At 41.2% G+C, this 22,500-nt stretch overlaps 1 protein-coding gene across 13 annotated transcripts in view; it reads left to right on the top strand.

Annotated features, from left to right (window-relative positions):
- The window catches only part of LOC123513073 (mechanosensory protein 2-like), a 738,351-nt gene that overhangs the window by 306,885 nt on the left and 408,966 nt on the right, over positions 1 to 22,500 (top strand). For 4 of the 13 annotated variants that reach the window (XM_045269922.1, XM_045269919.1, XM_045269920.1 and 1 more), the window contains one exon: positions 12,326 to 12,367. The exons of 7 other annotated variants lie outside the window; for them this stretch is intronic. In XM_045269922.1, the coding sequence (XP_045125857.1) occupies positions 12,326 to 12,367 (42 nt within the window). Of the gene's footprint in view, positions 1 to 2,976; positions 3,515 to 12,325; positions 12,368 to 22,500 lie in introns of all 13 variants that reach the window. 2 more of the 13 variants (XM_045269918.1, XM_045269926.1) reach the window with 1 other exon arrangement.

The following is a 22,500-nucleotide window of genomic DNA, read 5'->3' on the forward strand; positions in this document are numbered from 1 at the left end:
TTCCGTATAAGCTCTGGGCGTCTGGGGAGGGTCGGAAGAGGAGGTTCCGCCCCTAAACAGCGGGCAGCGTTTATGCAAATAATCTTCAGGAAAAATCACGTAAGACTTTTCAAAAATATGCAGATGGGATGAGTTTTGCCGACCGCGGATTTATACAGGAAGGATAGAAGGAAGGAAGGAGTGTGTGTGTGTGTGTGTGTGTGTGTGTGTGTGTGTGTGTGTGTGTTTAACGAACCTAGCATTATGTTCATCAGTTCTCTCTCTCTCTCTCTCTCTCTCTCTCTCTCTCTCTCTCTCTCTCTCTCAAAAGTAATACACACACATTGCATTAACTAAACACGTACGTACCTCACAAAACACACACACACACACACACACACACACACAACAGAAAACCAGACTCTCAAATGCGTCCCTGGGGAAAAATATGCAGCAAATAAGACCATTAATCATCAAAAGCCGCTTCCAACGCTGAACCAACAATACCGTGATAGAAACCAAGCATTGTTTGACGGCCAGTGGCGCTCATACTTACCCGTCAGGCCGAGGAATTCACGTCGGTGGCGGCAAATCAGTCATTACTTTCACCCATGGCACACACAGAGAGAGAGAGAGAGAGAGAGAGAGAGAGTTTGTGTGTTAGAATGCAGGAACGAACGCACTTCAAAGATAGAATGTAACAGTTGCGAACACAATTACACACATACACACAAACACACACACTGACACACACACACACACACACACACACACACACACACACACACACACACACACACACACACACACACACACACACACACACACACACACACACACACACACATCACCTCAGTGAAGCGAAACTCTAGAGCGGAAATTCCCATGCATACATTACAGCCCGAACAGACACCCAATGTTTTAAACCGCACTTTCTCTCTCTCTCTCTCTCTCTCTCTCTCTCTCTCTCTCTCTCTCTCTCTCTCTCTCTCTCTCTCTCTCTCTCTCTCTCTCATTCCAAAATCGATTATGCATTCATACCACTGCTCTAATTAATCCATTATTTGCACCTCGCTTGCATGGGGAAGAAGAGCAGGGGGTGGGGGAGGAGGAAGAGGAGGAGGAGTAGGAAGTGTACAACCAGTTATGAAGCGAGGAATGGAGGGAATCAAAAGGAGGGAAGCCATGAGTGAAAGGAGGGAAGTGTCTTGGAAAAAAAAGGTTAAGGAAAGATGAGGTAAAGAGTCATGAGGAGAGAGATGAGAGAAAGCTTAAGTCATCATATTTTAATTGACTTTCCTTCCATCTTTTTCTTCTATTTCTTTATTCATCAGATCTTCTTTTTCTTTTTTTCATTCTTTTTTATATTTTTTTTCTTCTTCTACCCTCTTTTCCTTCCTTTTTTTTCTATCAGTCTTACTCAACCCTAGTATTTCCCATTTTCTTCCACTTTTATAGGGTTTATCTTTTCTCTTCTATCTATTTGTTCCTCCCCTATCTCATATCCCCCAATTTCCTTTTCTCTTCCCTTTTTCTCTTAATTTTCACATAACTTCACTTTTACCCCTTTTGGACAATTTCCCTTCCCTGTCGCATGTCACCCCATCCTAACATCCCCATCTTCTTTTTCTTACATCCTTTTCTCTTCCCTTCATCCCCTTCCTTCTATCTAACTTCTTTCTTTCTTCTCCCTGGCTACCCACGTCCTCCTCTTCTTCGTCCCTTCCCTTCAAAGATCATTGGGGAAGAAAAACAATCTGAGTGAATCGATCATGATAGGACTGGGAGTGTTACAATTCAAGGACACTTAAGTTGATGGAGGTCTTCGTCTACTGATGGGAGAGTTGATGGGCAGGATTGACTCTCTTGTGATTATTGGGATGGGTGTGTGTGAGATTCTCGCCTGTATTCAGAAACGCCTTGCTCTCTCACCCCGACAATTTTCAAAGAGCACAGAGACGATTAGCAAAATTCTCAAGACAATTTCTCCTTTTAATGGACTAGATATTTTGTCAGTCTATCAACAAAAACATCAAAATACCCATAAAAACACAAGTTTCTTCAATTACAGCCTTTGGAATGCAGTGATGGTGAGAGAGTGAACCGTTTTAGAGTACGGGTGTCTGTCTTGGGTTAGGATTGGTTCATAATTTTCGTTTTCTCTACTTTAATGTCTTATCTGTATTCTCTCATTCACTCTCTCCCAGTTTCTCTTCTCTCCTTTATTTTGTTGCTTGGTTTGGTTAGGTTAAATCAGGTTGAAGTTAGTCTATATTAGGTAATGTTGGGTTAAGTTAGGTTAGGTTCAATATAGGTAACATTTTTTCCTCTATTTCTTTCATTCATTTTCTTTTCATCACTAAATTGCTGCTATCATCGCTTTCCCTTTGGTTATCACTTCCTTTTTTTTCCTTCCTTCCTTACTTCTTTCCTTCCTTCCTTCCTTCCTTCCTTCCTTCCTGCCTTTCTTTCCTCTATTCTTCTGTCACATTCCTTTTCGCTTCTAATGAGGATCACTATCACCACTATCACCATTTGCTCCCCATTTCCATTTCACATCACCATCCCGATTCCTACTTCACTTTCGATCACTACCACCACCACCACCACCACGGCAGGGAACATCAGAGTAACTACCATTCATTAAGGTCATGTCATCGTCCTCCTTCTTCCCATCCTCCTCTTCTTCCACCTCCCTCCCTCTTTCTCTCTCTCTGACTCTCCTTACCTCTATACAAATTCGCCGCTCTTTGCCAGGTCACGTTGTGTTATAAAGACAAATACAGATTAGATACGAATTAAAACAAAAGCAAACACCATTGACGGGGGAGCGCGATACAAAAGGGTTGGAATTCCCCAACCATAGAATAGAAAAGTGGCGACTCGAAAATTAATTACGTTTGATGCGGTTCGTGATGAAACTGAAACGCGATTACGGTGAAGTGAGGTGGAAGAGAAATTAAGTGAGTTTGATATGATCTTCTATTGTTTTTCCAGGGAAGTTGCATGAAGGGAGTGATGTGAACTGCCACTTAAAAAAGCTTACGTACATACAAAAAAAAAAAAAAGCGGAAGTGAGAGGAGAGGAAAGGTTAAAAAAGAAAAGGTCCAACAGGCTTAAGAAGTGTTATATAGTGTTTTTCTACAGTCTAATGAAAAGAAAAACCCCGGTTCGATTCTCCACAAGTCACCATGTGGACTTTGAGAATACCGGACGCTCACGGATGAACTAACACAATAAAAAGAAACAAGATACAAGAAAGAAAATAACAACACGACTCAAACACGAGACAAAAATACAACAGTGAAATACAAAGAAAGCAACGACGACCAATAAGAAAAGGTGACCCTACCCTTCCCTTCCCTTTCCCTTCCCCTCCTGCCCCTGTCCCCTTCCCTCGCCGCCCCTCCCTTCCTCCACGCCCACGCTCCCGCACACCGTCCCTCGCCTTGGTGGCCAGGATGGAGGCGTTCGAGAAGAGAAGGAATACGAGAGAAAATGGAATGAAGCAAACACCAGGATACAATTTCGAAGGTGAGTAAAGAGGAGGAGGAGGAGGAGGAGGAGGAGGAGGAGGAGGAGGAGGAGGAGGAGGAGGAGGAGGAGGAGGAGGAGGAGGAGGAGGAGGAGGAGAGAAGGAGGAGGAGGAAGGATTAAGAAATGATAGATTATTGTAGGTTACTAGTTCACAAGCTTACAGTAAGAGGAGGAGGAGGAAGAGGAGGAGGAGGAGGAGGAGGAGGAGATGGAGGAGGAGGAGGAGGAGGAGGAGGAGGAGGAGGAGGAGGAGGAGGAGGAGGAGGAGGAGGAGGAGGAGGAGGAGGAGGAGGAGGAGGAGAAGAAGAAGAAGAAGAAGAAGAAGAAGAAGAAGAAGAAGAAGAAGAAGAAGAAGGAGAAAAACAAGTTAGAGAGATGGATCATATTAGACAAAGAAATAGGTAAAGCGATTCTCAACCTAAGAAAACATCAAAATTTTAGTGATAACGAGTGAATGAGTCAAGAAATTTGTGGAGCTGAAAAAAATAATGAATTAATTGGGGAAACATACATGATTTGATTTGGTAAACTGTGCAACCAAACGAGGGAGCTTCGGACTCTGTAGTGAAGGTCAAGGAAACGCTGGGTGGGAATGTGAAAGTTTTTATTCGGAAAGGGAAAAATAAAAAAAATTCTTTGGTAAAAGTAATGAAGGACATACATCGCTTTTGTGACACTCTTATGGCAAGGCTTAGACCATTTATGTCCCTCTTGTAGCACGCGCATAGCTAGCTGTACTCTCTACTCTTTTCCCTTTCCTCCATAAACGTCTTTGGTATCTACTCTCTCTTTTCCCATTTTCTCTTTCTGTCTTCGTCTTTTACAGCCATTTTTTTTTTCTATTTACTCCTCTTTCCGTCTTTTCTTTCTTCTTTCTCCCTCTCATAGACATTTTCACTATCTGATATTTTTCCCTTTTTTCCTTTCTTCCCTCTTTCTTCTTTCGTATCTACTCTCTTTTAACCTTTTCCCCTTCCCTTCTCTATTTCTCGTAAGCATCTTTCTCATCTACTCTCTCCTATCTCTTTTCTTCCTTCCTTCACTCATAACTATCTTTCGTCTTTACTCTTTTCCCTGTCTTCCTCCCCTCACACATAGCTACCTTTCCCACTCACAATGGGACAGGAATTCATGGCCAAATCTCACATACTTAATCTCACATACTTCAATTCCTCCTATCTACTTTAATGAGGCGAAGTGGAGGCGTTGAGACATTTTCAAGGCTCCTTTATTTAGATGCCTGGCCTTTCAATAGAGAATCTCAGGCATCTACTTTTGAACTGCCACTAAGCTTAATTTGGGCGAGACTCAGCGACGACGGAATGCTAACAAGATTTTATTCCCTCTACGGTTCAATACAGTGATGCTTTAGAGTTTAGAGTGTTGGTGGATGGAAGTGTGTTTTTATTAAGTGATTTCCAGGGGTAAGTGTAATGATTTCTGGCACGTTTCATTTTGTTAGGTTTTTTTATTTCAAACTCTCCTGTGCTTTTTAAATACGGATAGAGAAAATAGCCACCAATACTACCACCACCATCACCATTTCTACTCCTACTACTACTACCAGCACTATCTCTACCACCACCACCACCACCACTAAGGGCTCAAACACTATTTTTTTCCCGGCCTACCCTAATGAGACGTTGCAATTTCTCGTTAATGCTAAACTGCTTCTTACTTTCTCCTCGCCCTTCTGAAAACGTGAGAAGCTAAATCGCCACCCAAGCACTACCTCCACCACCACCTCCTCTTCCTCCTCCTCTTCCTTGATCCTCCAACTTATAATCTCTCCCGTCGCCCTTCCTCCCTCTTCCTCACTCCGCACTCCTTTTCTTCCATCATCACCACTGCGTCTCATTCTTAGCCCTCTCTCCTCCTAGGTATTATTTTTTTTTTTCACGTACAGGTATTATTTACGCTGGTGGCGGAAACTGAAAGCGCGAGACGACCTTGAGGCTGTGATGAGATGCTTGGCGTGATATGAAAATGAGGCTGCAGGAGAGAAGGCAGGATTTAGGGACTGAGGCAGGGAATGAGGGAATGAGGAGAGAGTAATGGAGAAGGAGAAAAAAAATGTATAAAAAAGTGGAGTAATGTTGGGTTTGGGCCTTCTTGTTCCTTTCCTTCCATTGTGATTGTGTGTGTGTATTATGGAAGAAGCCAAAATGAAGAGTGAGTGTATGCGTATTCATTAGCTACAGAATTGGGTAATGCTTAACGATGATAATATTACTAATTAAGAGAGGCTGTATACATTATAGAGGAACAAATCCAGGTTAACCCCTTCAATACTGTGACACATTTATACCTTCAGATTTGTGTACGATTAGACCATTTTACTGACATTAAATAGGGTCTATGAAGGTCAGAAGATTAATGGCCAGTCTTCACTATTTTCAATCCCCCACATAAATTTCTGAAGTTGTATAAAATAACTAAAGAGTAAGTACAATTAATATAGAAACGCGTCATGGTACTCAAGGGATTAAATAAAAAGAAACACTATCAAATGAATACCAAAATAAGATTAATACAGCCAAAACACACACCAGAACAGAAAGACGCAACAGACACAATAATCAAACAGCGATAAAACACAAACTTTTCTCGAGATTCGTACTGATAAAATAATGAATTAGGAGTACAGGATGGAACATGACTTAAGAAACCAAGAAAGAATAGTATTGACACGTGGCTTCGCAAGAAAAACAAAACAAAACAATAAAAACAACAATTAAACACACACACACACACACACACACACACACACACACACACACACACACACACACACACACACACACACACACACACACACCTTTATATAAATAGACTGGTGCAAAGTGTCGCTCATTAACAGGTAATTGTAACGCCACTTACCTGATGTGCGTGTGAGTAGATGAGACAGTGAGATAAAAAGATAATACCCTAATAGTCCTTTACGCTCCCTCCCTCTCACCCTCCCTCTCCCTCTCACCTTCCTCGCGCGTCAAGACTCACACGCAAGTTATACATTACCCAGAACCGATTAGAAACTTATGAGGTGGAAGCACTCGATAAGATAATTACGTGCACGCAAACACACACACACACACACACACACACACACACACACACACACACACACACACACACACACACACACACAGAGAGAGAGAGAGAGAGAGAGAGAGAGAGAGAGAGAGAGAGAGAGAGAGAGAGAGAGAGAGAGAGAGAGAGAGAGAGAGAGACAGACAGACAGACAGACAGACAGACAGACAGACAGACAGACAGACACAGAAAATGGCAGGCACAGAAAGAATGACAGATAGATAGAATGACAAATGGATAGACAGGCAGACAGACAGACAGACAGACAGACAGACAGATAGACAGACAAACAAACAGACAGACAGACAGACAAACAGAGAGAGAGAAAGACAGACAAACAGACAGACAGACAGACAGACAGACAGACATACAGACAAACAGACAGACAAACAGACAAGGGAAGACAACAAGCAGGGGGAAATACCAATAACAAATTAACACCATTCTACCATCTTTCTCTCCTCTCTCTCTCTCTCTCCCTCCCTCCTTCCCTTTCCTCCCTTCCCTCCCTTCCCTCCCTCTATAAGTCACTCCATTAGGTAAATATTCCACCACTCCGGAAAATTAAAACCCTGAATTTTATCCCTCTGATGGAAAAAAAAAGAAGGAAGAAGAAAAATCTCAGATATCGTGAGGCCAAAAACTGCTAAAACTCACGCCACTGTACCTTTAACTCACTAATGTTGCTTTTTCATCTCATTAGTAAAATCTTCGAGGGATCTTTCGCTTCCGCTTTCCTTTCCCTTCCTCCATTTTCTTTCCCCATCTCGTTCTCCTCCTTTAACTCTTTCCCTTGGTGTTAAATAGAGAAAGAGAAAGAGAGAGAGAGAGGGGGGGAGGGAGAGAGAGGAATGGTTATAAAACAGATGATAAAGAGTGTGATTCAGAGAGGAGGGAAAAAGAAACGTTAAAAAAAATACAATTCTTTTTAAGTTTTGATCTCCTAACGCGCCTCTGTTCCCTCTCGCTGCTTTCCTGAAACTGACTTCATTACTTTCATATATCAAATAATACACATAATATTCACTGTCTCTTCCCAAACACAACTTTCTCAACAGCAATTTTGACCTACAACGTAAAAATATAACGTGTTACCACTAAATCCTTTCAATACTGGGACACAATTTTACCTTGAGATTTGTGTACGATTAAACCAATTCATTGACATTAGGAAGGGTTTATGGAGGTCAGAAGATTAATGGCTACAGTCGTTACTATTTAAATCCCTCCATGAGTCTCTGAAGCTGTATAAAATCACCAAATAGTAAGCAGAGTGAATATGGAAGCGCGTCATGGTACTGAATGGGTTTAATGATAACAATACACATCACTTGCGTTCTCTCCTCCCAAATCTACTCCTCCCAAATCTAGCGTTCTCAATGCCGACTTCGATCTCGTCTCGGTCTCCTCTCTCCGTCTGGGCCATGATGGAGAGAAGCTCAGCAAAGAAGGGATGCAATCTCTTGGGAACCGCGCACCAGGCCATTTTTCCCTCCACAAAGGCCTGGGATTTACCTTGCGAAACTTTCCTGCTTGCTTTCTGCCTTGACGGGATGCTGGACTTTCACGGCGACTGACTCAGATCCTTCCTCACGCTCGCTATGCTCCCGGTCACGCTCTCACTGTGTTCAGATTCTCTCTCTCTCTCTCTCTCTCTCTCTCTCTCTCTCTCTCTCTCTCTCTCTCTCTCTCTGTTCATTCTTGTGTTTGTCAGACTAATGTTGGACGAGGCGCGCAAGGCTTATCCTTATCCATGTTCCGTACGCCTGTGTAGCATATAAATGGATGAAAAATGGTCTACATCCGCCATTCTCTCTCTCTCTCTCTCTCTCTCTCTCTCTCTCTCTCTCTCTCTCTCTCTCTCTCTCTCTCTCTCTCTCTCTCTCTCTGTATTCCTTATGACAAACGGACAACGCTGAGACTCGATAATGTGAAGGGTAGAAAAGGAAATAAGGAATAAATGAAGAAAAGCAGCAAGAAGGAAGGAAAGATAAGAAAAATAAATACAAGAGATTACAGATCAACGATATGATGATAAGAGAAGATAACAGCATTTGCCATAAATATATAAAGCGACGTGTTAATTAGAGATTAGTAAAACAGCAACTTTGTACTCACTAATGGAGACCTGACAACGCAGTAGCACACGCACATACCTGCAATAAGAAAAACAATAAAAATAATTACCAATGAAGAAACGAGATGCGATGTACACTGCAACAAAGGAATAAGTAAATCAATATGTACATTTTCATTAGCCACGTTTCGGTAGCACTTGTGTCTTCTTCAGGTTACAATATATGAAAGAGAAAACAAAAATTATGAAGAATAGAAAATATTAGTCATGTATCACTTATGTCTGTCTGTATGTCTATTGCTTGTTACTTTTTTCTCTTTTTTTTTCTGTCTCTCTTTCATATACAGTCCAAATGGTCCCGAAACGTGGCAATAGAAATGTTCATATTAACGTTAGTCCTGATTTTCATTTTATGTCTACGCTTTCCACGTGAAAATCCATCGATGATAAATGAATGAATAAAAACATAGAAAACTACCGGTAAAGCGTCACACTTAGGCATCATTCAATAAACGGACCAGCTGATAGTTTCTCTAAAGTCAAAACGAGAGAATCTAACCCAACCCTAGCCAAAGCTAACCTAACCTAACCTAACATAACATAACCTAACTAGCTTTCCGAACATATCATCTACTCTTACAAATGGCATTACACACACACACACACACACACACACACACACACACACACACACACACACACACACACAGTACCCCACGTCCCTCCTTGTCACTTCCCCGCCTTAACACGCCCAGTCTTGCACTCCGTTGCCTTCCGCCGTGGCTACGTCAGAAAGGAACTTAGACTGCCTTGGCCATCTCTTCCTCGATCGCCTTGCCATGAATACCAAACAGAACCCTGGCATGAAGCAGGGTCTTGGAAGGGGATGCGGTAGAAAGAAGTAACGCCCGTATTCTGAAACGCTCTGCTCTCTCACCATCGCTACTTTTCAAAGGCTCTAGTTGCGGATACTCGTGTTTTTAAGAGTATTTTTAGTTCTGGTGATGGATTGCCAAGATTTCTAGTTTATCATAAGGGGGAACTGTATTGAAATCCCGGCTAGTTTTCTCTGTAGCCTTTGAAATCTGTTGTGATGAAAAAGTAAGGAGTTTCTGGATACGGGCGTAAATAAGATGGGAAGGAATAGAAAGGAACATGTTAGGCAACGGGTAGGCAAGACGAGGAATTCCTTGCCAGATAGAGAAAAGTACCGAAAGGATTGTCTGGACAGTTGGGTTGGGAAGGGAAGATAAGAAAGGAAGAGGGAAATAGATGGGAGAAAAGAAATGGGGATAGGAAAATAGCGAAGGGAAGAATGGTAAGGTAAATGAAAGGGAATGAAACTAGGGGGAATAGAAAGGTAAAAGAAAGAGATGAGAATATAAAAAAAAAGAGGAAGAAGATGTGATTGGAAGACAAAGGAATAAGTGAATAGTATGATTAAAAAGATAACTAAAAAAACAAAACAAAAGAAATAAGGAAAGAAAGATACAGACGAAAGGGAACTGAAGCACACACAAACACACACACACACACACACACACACACACACACACACACACGGGTCCACTACACGCCGGTAAAGTGGAAAGACAAGCAGGGCGATTCATGCACTCAGCAGCATCGGCGCGGAATGAGGAAATGCTGGACGCTGGGCTGCTGGGAAACTCTGGCAAATGTATACAAGACAAAAGGTGAACTGAAAGAAGAGTCAACGCTGATTATCCTACCTTGCTCTAATACTATCACGTGAATTCAGAGAGAGGACTGGCGAAGTGAAAGAGAGAGAGAGAGAGAGAGATGCAACTAGTGAGAGGGAGATGAAAGAGTTGAAACAAGTGAGTGGGAAGAGTAAGTGGACTAGAATGAATCAGATTGTGAGTACGTGCCCTCCTTTCACCGGTAACGCTCTCCCATCACCTGTAATTAAGTTTGAAGAGTGAAATAACTGAAGCGTATCGGGCAATGCACATTATTTACTTATCTTTTTTACTATATCGTATCGCTATTATTTTCCATTATTAGCTTGGGTCAAAAGCATGCTGGGTCTTCATTGCCATCCATTATCTCGACCATTAGCGTGGCACTTGTATAAATCACGTCTCGATGCTTTATCTTGCAAATCAATTAATATATTTTTTTTTAATCATCAATCATTTCTTATTACAATGGACAATGGGCACAAAGATAAATCATGTATTAATCATTTGTCTTGTGAAGGATCTAATGTTTCTGTTTTCATGAATCCTCTTCTCTCTTACTACAACTATCCTCTTAATGATTCAGAGGGAAAGGTTTTATATACGTTCTTTATTTTTTATTTACGCAAAAGTTTATACATTTGGAATCCCTACAATGGTGCGTTTCTAACACCTACACCTATTCAGAACCTACATAATCTACGCTTAACCTGCATCTACTTACACAGCTACACTATGCACTCCTCATACACTTACACTTACACAGTCGAATAATATGATTTATAACTCTTCACACCTACACATTACCTACACCTAACTAACCTACACTTCATCTGCAGAGCTACACACTACACTCCAGTCCAACACACGCAATCACCGAGGAATTACATGATTTCAACACCTACATAATATTTGCTGTTGCAGGTGAACATGACATTTACAATTAAAGGCCGGACAGGTGTGCACGCCATCACCTTTATCACGGATGTCCACCAGGTGTCACAGGTGTCATAACAACATCAACAACATGAGCACCGAACACCCACTAATATGCATGACACTTCGCTAAACATCTGTTCCCCAAGGGCGGCCTGAATGTCACGAATGCTTGGTGTCTCAGTATGTGTTCATTATTGCAGGTGTAAGCAACTGTGGAGAAATATATATCAAAACAACGTATTATTTCAAAATTCACAACTGAAGGTTATTTACGTTGTGTCTGGCTCCTTTCACAATCTCTGCTGCCTCTTTATGGATTTTCAGTGTTGTGGTGATTCTAGATGTAGATTATTGTGTTGATATTTCATGTTATTATAAGAGTAAATACACTAATGATTAATAAGGTTAGGAATGATATGTTTAATGTCTTCTTCCCTTCCTCACTTCTAAACACCAGGTACTAACATTTCTTCTCTCCAGAAAACATACACCGCTATAGAAGAGAATGATCAATTAAAACTAAAGGAAAAATACAATCACTAAAATAAAATCTACAAGAATAATACACGAAAATGGACTTTATCATAAAAAAAACTAATTTACGATACCTAACATATGTACTGAAACTTTACAAACCTGTCTTTTTTATCACAGAAAGCTAACTATTTCTGTCATAAATATATATAGTAAACAATCTTTGCAACCCATTATTCTATGCACACTTTAATACAAAACGCGAACCTGTCTTTTTCATCACATAGACAGAAAACTAACTATATCTGTCATAAATGTATATACTAAACAAACATTGCAACCCTTTCTTCTGTGCACTCCTTACTACAAGACGCAACAACAAAAAGTTGCCCACACGTCCTTTCACATGAACACTGCACAAAACGATGAATCAGTACTAAATAATAAGTGTGGCGCCGGGCAGCGTGAGAGTTTTGGCCCCTTTGTACCTATCAGTGTGCTAATGTGTACCGCCCTTCCATTCCGCAGGTACGTCAAAGTTTGGTGTAACTTTCCCCTGGCAGGAAGAATGTAAGTTTGATCCATACAGTTTTTTACGTGTTTAAGACTTTAAGAAGATGTGTTTTGTCTTCCCTCCAGTCCACCAGTAAACATTTGTCTCTCTGTCTGTTTGTCTGTCTGTGTATCTGTCTGTCAGTCTGTGGGTCTGTCCATCCATCCGTTTGTTTGTCTGTTTGTCTGTACGCTATTAAGGCTTGATTCTGTAAATGTCCTCTATATGCATGTCGATCTTAAGTCTTGGTTTGCTTGAGGCCATTTTTGATTACCGTTGTTCTGTATTATTGATTGGTGTGTATTTTTTTTTTTTTATATTTAGGCTTGGCTTGTTATATTTAGTCTATTGTATCGCTCGATATTATTTTTTTTTATATGGATTATACTTTTTGTGTGGTGAAATAAGTTTTCGTCTGCATGTTGCTTTTCTTCTTTTGTTCTTTTATTCATTTTTTTTTATACATGTTTTTTTTTTTTTTTCTTAATCTTGTTCAACACTTCAATCTGATATTTTATGTTTTTAACATATTTTGATTTTGATGACCATGTTCTTTTATTATTATTATTATTATTATTATTATTATTATTATTATTATTATTATTATTATTATTATTATTGTTATTATTATTATTATTATTATTATTATTATTATTATTATTATTATTATTATTATTATTATTATTATTAGCTCTGTCATTATTACTATACACTAAGTCGTTGCCAGAAACTGTCTGTCTATCTGTCAGTCTGTCTGTCGAGTTATAGAAATGGCGTTTGTGTGTAAGTGTATGGATATGTGCGATTGAGAGTGTGTGTGCAACAGTGTGTGTGTGTGTGTGTGTGTGTGTGTGTGTGTGTGTGTGTGTGTGTGTGTGTGTGTGTGTGTGTGTGTGTGTGTGTTGGCGCGCGTGTGTGTGTGAGTGTGAGTAAATCTGTGTAGGTATTTTTTTCTCCAAGGGAAGACAGGAGGCGTCACGCTACCACCAGCATCACTCACCCTAACTACCCCATGATTGGCTCACGCTGGCGCCTCTCTGCTCCTTCCGCGTGAAACTCTTTGCTTCACGACCGAAACACTTTGAACACCTGACTCTTGGCTCCCCACAGCCGCCCCTCCCTCATGGCAATTAGGGTCTAACGAGAGTATCATTATAACTTTGAATGGAAATACGCCTCTTTAAAGAATCTATAGAGCATCCACTGTCCACCTGTTAATTGGTGTTTTCTTGTATGTAATAAATGAGAAAGTAATCAGGTATGTCGAGAATTATGCTAATTATCTTTATTTACCAAAGTGTATTCTTAGAAATACTAATAATAAGGGAAAGAAAAGGAGAAACATACCCCACATACAACATAAATCAATACTCATCACTCTCGTTGCTCTGGAAGGATAATGACGAGAGAAAAAACAAAAAATAAAAACAATAATGTCGACAAAAAAGAAACTTAATTTTGTGGTTTATGAATGTTTTAAATGAAACGTGATGAGAATAATCACATCTCTAAAAATGTTTATATAAAAAATCATGTCATTTTGGCAACATACATGAACATAGAGCAATCAAGAACGAAGTGTATCTAAATAACACACACACACACACACACACACACACACACACACACACACACACACACACACACACACACACACACACACACACACACACACACACACACACACACACACACACACACACACACACACACACACACACGACAATTACTTAAACACCAATCGTCCCTGTCAAAACTAAAAGCAAATAAAAAATAAAAATAAAAATAAAAACTGACTCCCTAAAAACAACACGAAAATTCAATTAAAACCGAAAGAGAGAATACGAAAGATAAACTTTTTTTTTTTAATTTTAGATGCATAAGTAATGAACGAAAGAAGTGATCTGAATCTCTCTCTCTCTCTCTCTCTCTCTCTCTCTCTCTCTCTCTCTCTCTGGGAACTTTGATCTCTTACTTCAAATAAATGACAGATTGAAAAACGCCATTTTCTCACAATTCTTCTCGGTAACCTTACTCAACTTTCCTATAACTAACCTCTCTCTCTCTCTCTCTCTCTCTCTCTCTCTCTCTCTCTCTCTCTCTCTCTCTCTCTCTCTCTCTCTCTCTCTCTCTTTCTCTCACACACACGGGATGCCTGTCGGTCACACCCACACTTAGTCCCTGGTTGGTAGTCAGAAAGCATGTTGCTTCAGCTGATCTCTATAATTTTCTCCCCCTCATTTAGTGTTACTTTTGTTGGTGACCCGTTTTGGATTACGTTCCGCTCGTGGCTTCGGTGTGTAGGAGAGTAGGAGCCCTTTGGTGTCCTAGTAGAGCAAATGCTAACGCGCTACACGAGGAGAGAAGAGAACAGACGAGGAGGAGGAAGAGCCGGGAGAAGGAGACGTGAGGGGAGTGAGCGGACAAGTCCCATGGCAGGTTTGGGCTCTGCAGTGTTCAGATTCGTCCCCGCCGCCAACCTCAGCCTTCTGGAGATCTTAAGTCTTACCTTTCACCTGTCCTTAGAGATGTTACTTTCTGCTTGCTTAAAACTCAATGCTTAAATAAAACTATGCAGGTTGATATGAAATAACTATAAAAGTCATGAATGAATAATCAAAACCACATTAAAATGAAGTTACTAGCATTCTTCAGCTTTCATTATTGAGGCTCTTTTCACTTGATAGACAAAAGTAATGAAGGACATGTTGTGCAAATATGGACCTTCCTCGCAGTCGCCAGAGGGCTGAGTTTGCGACGTCCCGAGTGAGTTATCTTGTGAAACCGGGAGAGGGTGCATGATGAGTCCTCCCACCTTGTGAGTAATGCATGACCACTCCTAGCGGCAATAGGCAACAACTGCAGTGACAAGGTAGATCATGTATAAGTCCAGTATAAGATTAGGATCAAGATTAGACTATAGTGAGTAGAAAACAATCCCTTTGGCTTTATGTAGAAAACCTGTTTCACGCTTATGTGTGAGGCGAGGAGTGAGGGGACTTCGTGAATCAATAATGAAATAAATGATAACCGATGAATAGATAAAGGCAAGTGAATGGAAGGAAAAGAATAACAAGCCAGCAAATACGGGATGAGCGCCGCGGCCTGTGACGAGAATGGAGAGGAAGACAAACACACAATGCATCATCCTCATTAACATGTTGTGAATCGTTGGCGTCCTCACAAAGGCTCGCGTCACGTCAGCTTGCCAAACTTCTTCACTTAACATCTGTCGCTATTTTCCAGCCACTGTGACGCTACACAATTATGGAGCATCTATTCTTGATCACTATTTTACTATCACTCAATAAAATAACTCAAATTTTTAATCACCGGTCTAAAAATTAAACAAGGCAGAGTAATATTTATTAATCTTAACTTATTAGCACAAGACCTAACGCTTTCATGCCGCACAATACAGCTACATATTGCATAACTCAAGTCCTGAACCTAAAATGCAGCACTTACAACCAATAAAAGATATTATTTATTGCATTAATTAACATCTGTATTTAACTCCCAGCCTTCATCCTGGTCAACTTTTACCTCCCACCTACGAGAGACAGATAGGAGGAAGGAGGAAAGAGGAAGGAAGGAGGAAGGAAGTGTCCGCGGTGGAGTATTTGCACTGGTGATTAAAATTCCACCAAGGTCGCTGTCACCTTCTAAGAGCGACACGGAATCAGACCAAACCTTGCAAACTTTCCCAGGACTTGGCGGCCAGATGCTGCAGCGCCTCAGACTCAAGGGATATGCCGACGCCAGCTGAATGTGTTGGGGGTGTCCTCTCCTGCTCCTATGTTACGTTGTGTTGCCCTACGTACGTAGTGTGGCGTTGTGGCGTCCATAGGTGTTGTAACGGTGTGGTTTGTTGTGTATCTTCCCTAGTAGTGTTCTGTAATGGGTGGCGTGTGCTTTCCTCATAGTGGTGTTGTGTGTGTGTGTGTGTGTGTGTGTGTGTGTGTGTGTGTGTGTGTGTGTGTGTGTGTGTGTGTGTGTGTGTGTGTTTAGGTAGTAGATGCTCAAGTGTTGCAGGAGTTTTGCAAGTAGGATGATTTTTTTTTTTTTGTGCGTGTCACAGACGTGCCCAGTAAATAGTGGAACAGAACACAAGGGAACACACACACACAGCAACAAGTCTCTTGTCCTTTAAGAAGCTGCTAATGACAACCTACACCATCGAAAAGAAAGACATAGGATAAGATAGTCAAGACCAATAGAGTGTCACTTGTCTTAACAAATTATTAGATCCCTTTTGCTATCATGAAGAAGAAATGATATATAGGATTTTGAATTAAAAGAACAAAAAAGATATGTAAAAGATCCTTGGCTTATGATTAAAATTACACATATTACTCATTCTTATATACTCCAAAACAAATAAACACAAAAAATAATGTATTTCTTCTTTCAATTCCGTCAACAAATTTCCCTCCGTCATAAAGAGAGTAACTTAATATATCGACCCAATAGGAGAGCCATGGGAGTCTGTTGATGGCTGAGAGCTGGCCAATAAGAGAGGTCCGGAGATATGACGTAATGACAAGCTTGGCCGTGATTGGAGGAGAAGAATATCAAAACATCACAGGCCAAGAACTACCATCTCTCTCTCTCTCTCTCTCTCTCTCTCTCTCTCTCTCCTGAATCGAACTAAAATATCACTAATGAAAGGAAAAAATGGAAAAAAAGAAAGGGAAGTGAAGAATGAAAGAGAAATGAAAGTAAGAATGAGAGATAGGAAGGAATGCTCTCTCTCTCTCTCTCTCTAGGTAGGGATTTATGAGAGCTTGTGGAAAAAAAGGAGCATAAAAAAGTGTAAAAATAGTCTGTATTATTCCTTTCCTCCTCCTTGTGAGCACCTCCACTTAACACTGATCAAAAATAGCAACAGTGATGAAAAAGAGGCGCTGAACACAAAGAGGGAAAACTACATCAAGGAAACGAGTGTCATTAGGGTTAGTGGGAAACGTCCTCTCTCTCTCTCTCTCTCTCTCTCTCTCTCTCTCTCTCTCTCTGGTCTCAAATTTCTGTAAGGTCCAAGTAGAACGTTTTTATTTTTTATTATTATCTCTCTGTCCTTCTGTCTCTTTTTCTCTTCATCTCTCTCTCTCTCTCTCTCTCTCTCTCTCTCTCTCTCTCTCTCTCTCTCTCTCTCTCTCTCTGGTCTCAAATTTCCGTACGGTCCACGTCAAACGTTTTTATTTTTATCATTCTCTCTCTCTCTCTCTCTCTCTCTCTCTCTCTCTCTCTCTCTCTCTCTCTCTCTCTCTCTGGTCTCAAATTTCTGTAAGGTCCACGCAAAACGTTTTTATTTTAATTACTCTCTCTCTCTCTCTCTCTCTCTCTCTCTCTCTCTCTCTCTCTCTCTCTCTCTCTCTCTCTCTCTCTCTCTCTCTCTTTTGCTTGAAGTTCTGTTTCATTTCACTTGGGTTAGTGTTGGGTTTTGGCATCAGCTGGGACCGAGTTGGCACACGGGACCGAATGTGCATGATGGAAACGTCCTTGAGTGATGTCCTGAATGTTATTAGAATGTGGAATAGTGAAGGGAGGGGCAGAAGGGAGAGAGGGAGGGAGGAGGGAGGCAGAGATGAGAAAAGGAGGAGATGGTAAGTGATGAGGGGAAGAATGAAAGTCGAGGTGAGAAAGTTGGAAGTGGTTTGTGTGTCTGTGTGTGTGTATGTGAGAGAGAGAGAGAGAGAGAGAGAGAGAGAGAGAGAGAGAGAGAGAGAGAGAGAGAGAGAGAGAGAGAGAGAGTTGCAACATAAAAAGTTAACCACATCAAACACATCAGCGTCACCTTTACCTCCCACTGCTTCTTCCTCTTCACCCTCCTCCTCCTCCTCCTCCTCCTCCTCCTCCTCCTCTTCCTCGTTCTCCTTCCTCCTCCTCCTCCTCCTCCTCCTCCTTCTCCTCTGCAGGGTCGCGATATCCCAACACGGAGTCTCATACCGCTGTCATTATGTTAATACAATGAATGGCATCGTGACGTATCAGTGAACCGGTAACAGAAGCTTCAAGGAGGAGGAGGAGAAGGAGAAGGAGGAGGAAGAGGAGGAGGAGGAGGAGGAGAAGGAGATGGTGGTGGAAGAGGAGAGGGTGGAATACAATGCGATCCCAGGAACACAAACAACAACAAAGTCAGTAACAATTAATAGTTCAGTAATTAGATGTATGTATATTGAGGTGGATTATGAATGCTGAAATGGTACACACACACACACACACACACACACACACACACACACACACACACACACACACACACACATACACACACACACATCTAAGAGAAAATACTTCATCAATCCAGTATTTCAACCATAGAAAACAAAATAGTAGTGATAATGAAAAAAAGGAATATGAGGATAAAAATGGATAAATATAACTGCACTTCCAATCTAAACAGTGATAAGAAAAGAGTAAGAACAACAAAAATAAACCAAAATAAAACACGAACTTTAAACAACACGCTCGACCTCAAATCGGCTTAACTTTCCTTCCTCAACCACGCAAGGGAAACAAAACTGTATAAAAACTCCCTGGAAAAAAATCAATGGAGAGCGCAACGGTGTCAGTGAGGGAGAATGAGATGCCAGTAATGCTTCGGGGCGTGAGGGGCGGAGGTATGCCAGGCTCAGCTCTCAGTTTGTTCAGCGCTGCCTCTCTCGTTTTGTTTCTCCCGTCTTGGTGCATTATACCCCTCTTGACTCGCGCCCTGGCCGTTCCTTGCTTCCCTCGTGCCAGTTTCTGCTTCCTCACCACCAAACACAGGCACGCCAGCATCCAATGAAAGCCAGCTAGCGTGTGTTTCTTCATCGATACGTTCATAAATGTTGTAGTTTATGAAATGTTTGTATTACTGTCACATGTATTGCGGTCATAAAGCAGCGAGCGAATAGTGGATGTTGAAGCGAAAACGAAGTGATGATAATTAAAGTCAATTCAAATAAATTATCACAGTTTGGAAAAATACAAAAAGTAGCTGGTAAATATTCACAGAGCAATTATAAAGAGGGATATAAGAGGATGAATGAAAAGGAAGACTTAAAAGATACAAAATCAATTAAGTATCCGTAGGCATCTCAATATTCTCTTGCTACAGCGTTAACATCAACATTTATTTTGTTACCTCATCAGTAATTGCTTCAGCGTCAGGTCTCGTTCATCACTTCCTAATCTCTGTATTCTGTGAGCACCTCCACGTGCCTCGAGACACTAATACCGCTGCAGGGAAAAGAACTTGAGCCTTTATTATGCGAGACAGGGAGGGATGAGCGCCACCTAGCGGAAGAATCCGTCACACAGCAGAGTCTCCCGCACGTCGCATTCCCGCCGCTATGAGGGTGAAGACCGGCGCTAGTTTTGCATCTAAACCAGGACGGCATGTCAGGGAACTCACTTTGTTTTCTCTCGTAATACATCACGCCATCCCGCCAGGACAGGAGCTAAGTGCGCGATGCCAAGTGGCTGCGCAAGGACACCAAGACGAGAGAAGGCAAGAAGGTGGAAGGCCGGGAGGGAAACACTAGTAGTAAAGTGAGGAAAGAAACTGAAGACGTGCAAGAGCAAAATACGAACATAACATTTCAGCGGAAAAACTCGCGAGGGTATGAAATTGTGAAGTAAATATGAAAAGAACGATTACCTATACGCCCACATACGCCCACACACATACACTAGATACACAAAACAAGTTCCCACAGACACACCCACCTACGCACGCACCCAGACGCCTCCTCCAGCCCACACACACAATCAGCAAGTGACTGACAGCGTTTTACGATCACTGCAGATCATCCGTTGGTAAATTTGTCACCCAAACAAAGAGCGAATGGTCCTCCTCCTTCTTCCTTCCAGTCCTTCCCCTCTCCCCTTTTCCCCAAATACCAAACCTACCCTCCCCCTTCCCAGTGAATCCTTCCCGCCACACCAATACTCCGTCATTCCTCACCATCACCTCTCTCTCTCTCTCTCTCTCTCTCTCTCTCTCTCTCTCTCTCTCTCTCTCTCTCTCTCTCTCTCTCTCTCTCTCATAAATTGAAATACTGATCTAATCCATCTTAACCTAACTTAACCAAATTAAGTCCAACCGAATTCTAAGCTAATATAACAACATAATTAAAGGAAAAATCAAGTGTATAGAAGAAGATGTATTCCTATTTTTCTTCTTGCTCATCCTCTCGACACCGACCCACAGCCACACACACACACACACACACACACACACACACACACACACACACACACACACACATACAGGGAGAAGAAGCGAGGGGAAAAATGGCAAAGGAAAGAAGGAAAAAAAGGGTATGGCTGTCGGGGAAACATACTAAAAAAAAGGGAGCATCGTGGGGGAAGAGATACGTGGAGCAGGGGAGATATATGAAAAAATATCCGTCCAGGAGGAGAAGGAGGAGGAGGAGGAGGAGGAGAGAGGGAGAGGAAGAGGAGGAGGGGAGAAATAAAATCAGAGAAAAACATAATAGGGGAATAGAAACAAATGGGGAAAAATCGTATAGGAGGAATAAAGAATCCGTAGCAAAAAATGAGGCAACGAAAAATGGGAAGAATTAAAGGAAAAATTATGAGAGTAATGCAGAAAGGAATAAAATACCTGTTATACAAAATCTTGAAGGAAAATATTAAGAAGAGCAGATGGAAATAAAGGAATACAGAAGAACGTACTAAAAAGAATATACATGAGATAAAAGATAAGAGGAGAAAAAAAAAACCCACCTGGCAGTAAGAGAAAGGGAAGGAAAACACAAATTATGTATAAAAGAAGGTAAAAACACATAACGAAAGAAAAAATAGGGAAACATTACATAACAGTTGAAATAAGATCAGAAATAGTCACACACAATTAAACTAGCGTAAAGAATTTAAAAAAACACACATTTAGAAAGAAATACTGTAAAAAAAGACATGAAACAGAGAAAAACGAGACAAACTGAGACACAATAAAAAACTAACAGGAACAAAAACACACAACATACTGAAAAACAAAGACAAAAACCGAATATCACGAAAGAAGAAAAGAAAAAGGAAAATGGAAACGCACAGAGAATATAAACCACTCAAGAAAGAAAAGGAAAATATACAAGGAATCCGAAAAAGGAAAGACACTAAACAAACAACTACAAATACACACACCATACTGAAAAACACAAAACCAAAAATAGAATATCACGAAAGAAGAAAAGAAAATGGAAGAGAAACGCACATAGCATATAAACCACTCAAGAAACAAAAAAACAGAAGGAATCAGAGGGAGGAAAAATAATGAAAAGTTAAAGAAAATATAAAACCAAAAAACAGAAAACAGGAGAAAAGAAAAGAAGGAAAGAAAAGAAAAAGGAAAGGGAAAGCCACATAGCATACAAACCACTCAAGATAGAAAAAAAAAATACAAGGAATCAGAGAGAGAAAAAAAATAATAAAAAGAGGGAGGGACGTGTGGAAATTGAATCATAACTTCACATTAGAAGATCATCACCACCAGCCTTCATTCTGCTGACGTGGTGCACAAGTAAATCAAGTTTCTATCACACTTATTTCCTTTTTTTTATATATATCAAAATTATTTCACTGCACATTCACAAGAATAAGATATAAAGAGAATCCTGAAGTGGCTTAGGTAAAGAAAACTCACACACACACACACACACTCTCTCTCTCTCTCTCTCTCTCTCTCTCTCTCTCTCTCTCTCTCTCTCTCTCTCTCTCTCTCTCTCTCTCTTGATTCAAAACAAGCAGTGAGGAATGTTGGCCAATGTGTCTGTCTGCTTGCCAGGCATTGGAGGAGGAGGAGGAGGAGGAGGGAGGGAGGAGGAGGAGGAGAAGGAGGAGGAGGAGGAGGAGGAGGAGGAGAGAGAAGGAGGAGGAGGAGGAGGAGGAGGAGGAGGAGGAGGAGGAGGAAGAGGAGGAAGGAGGGAGGGAGAGAGAGAAAAACCTGAATGAAGACCAAAAAGACTGGACGAGAAAGAGAGTCGAACACAGCACCTCTCTCTCTCTCTCTCTCTCTCTCTCTCTCTCTCTCTCTCTCTCTCTCTCTCTCTCTCTCTCGGCTCAAATCTAGGGGAAGATCGTCTTGTGAACTTACCACTTATCTCCTTCACTCTACGACCTCCCACCACCATCACCACTGCCA

The sequence above is a fragment of the Portunus trituberculatus genome, chromosome 35 (assembly GCF_017591435.1).
Source record: "Portunus trituberculatus isolate SZX2019 chromosome 35, ASM1759143v1, whole genome shotgun sequence".
NCBI classification, from domain to species: domain Eukaryota; kingdom Metazoa; phylum Arthropoda; class Malacostraca; order Decapoda; family Portunidae; genus Portunus; species Portunus trituberculatus.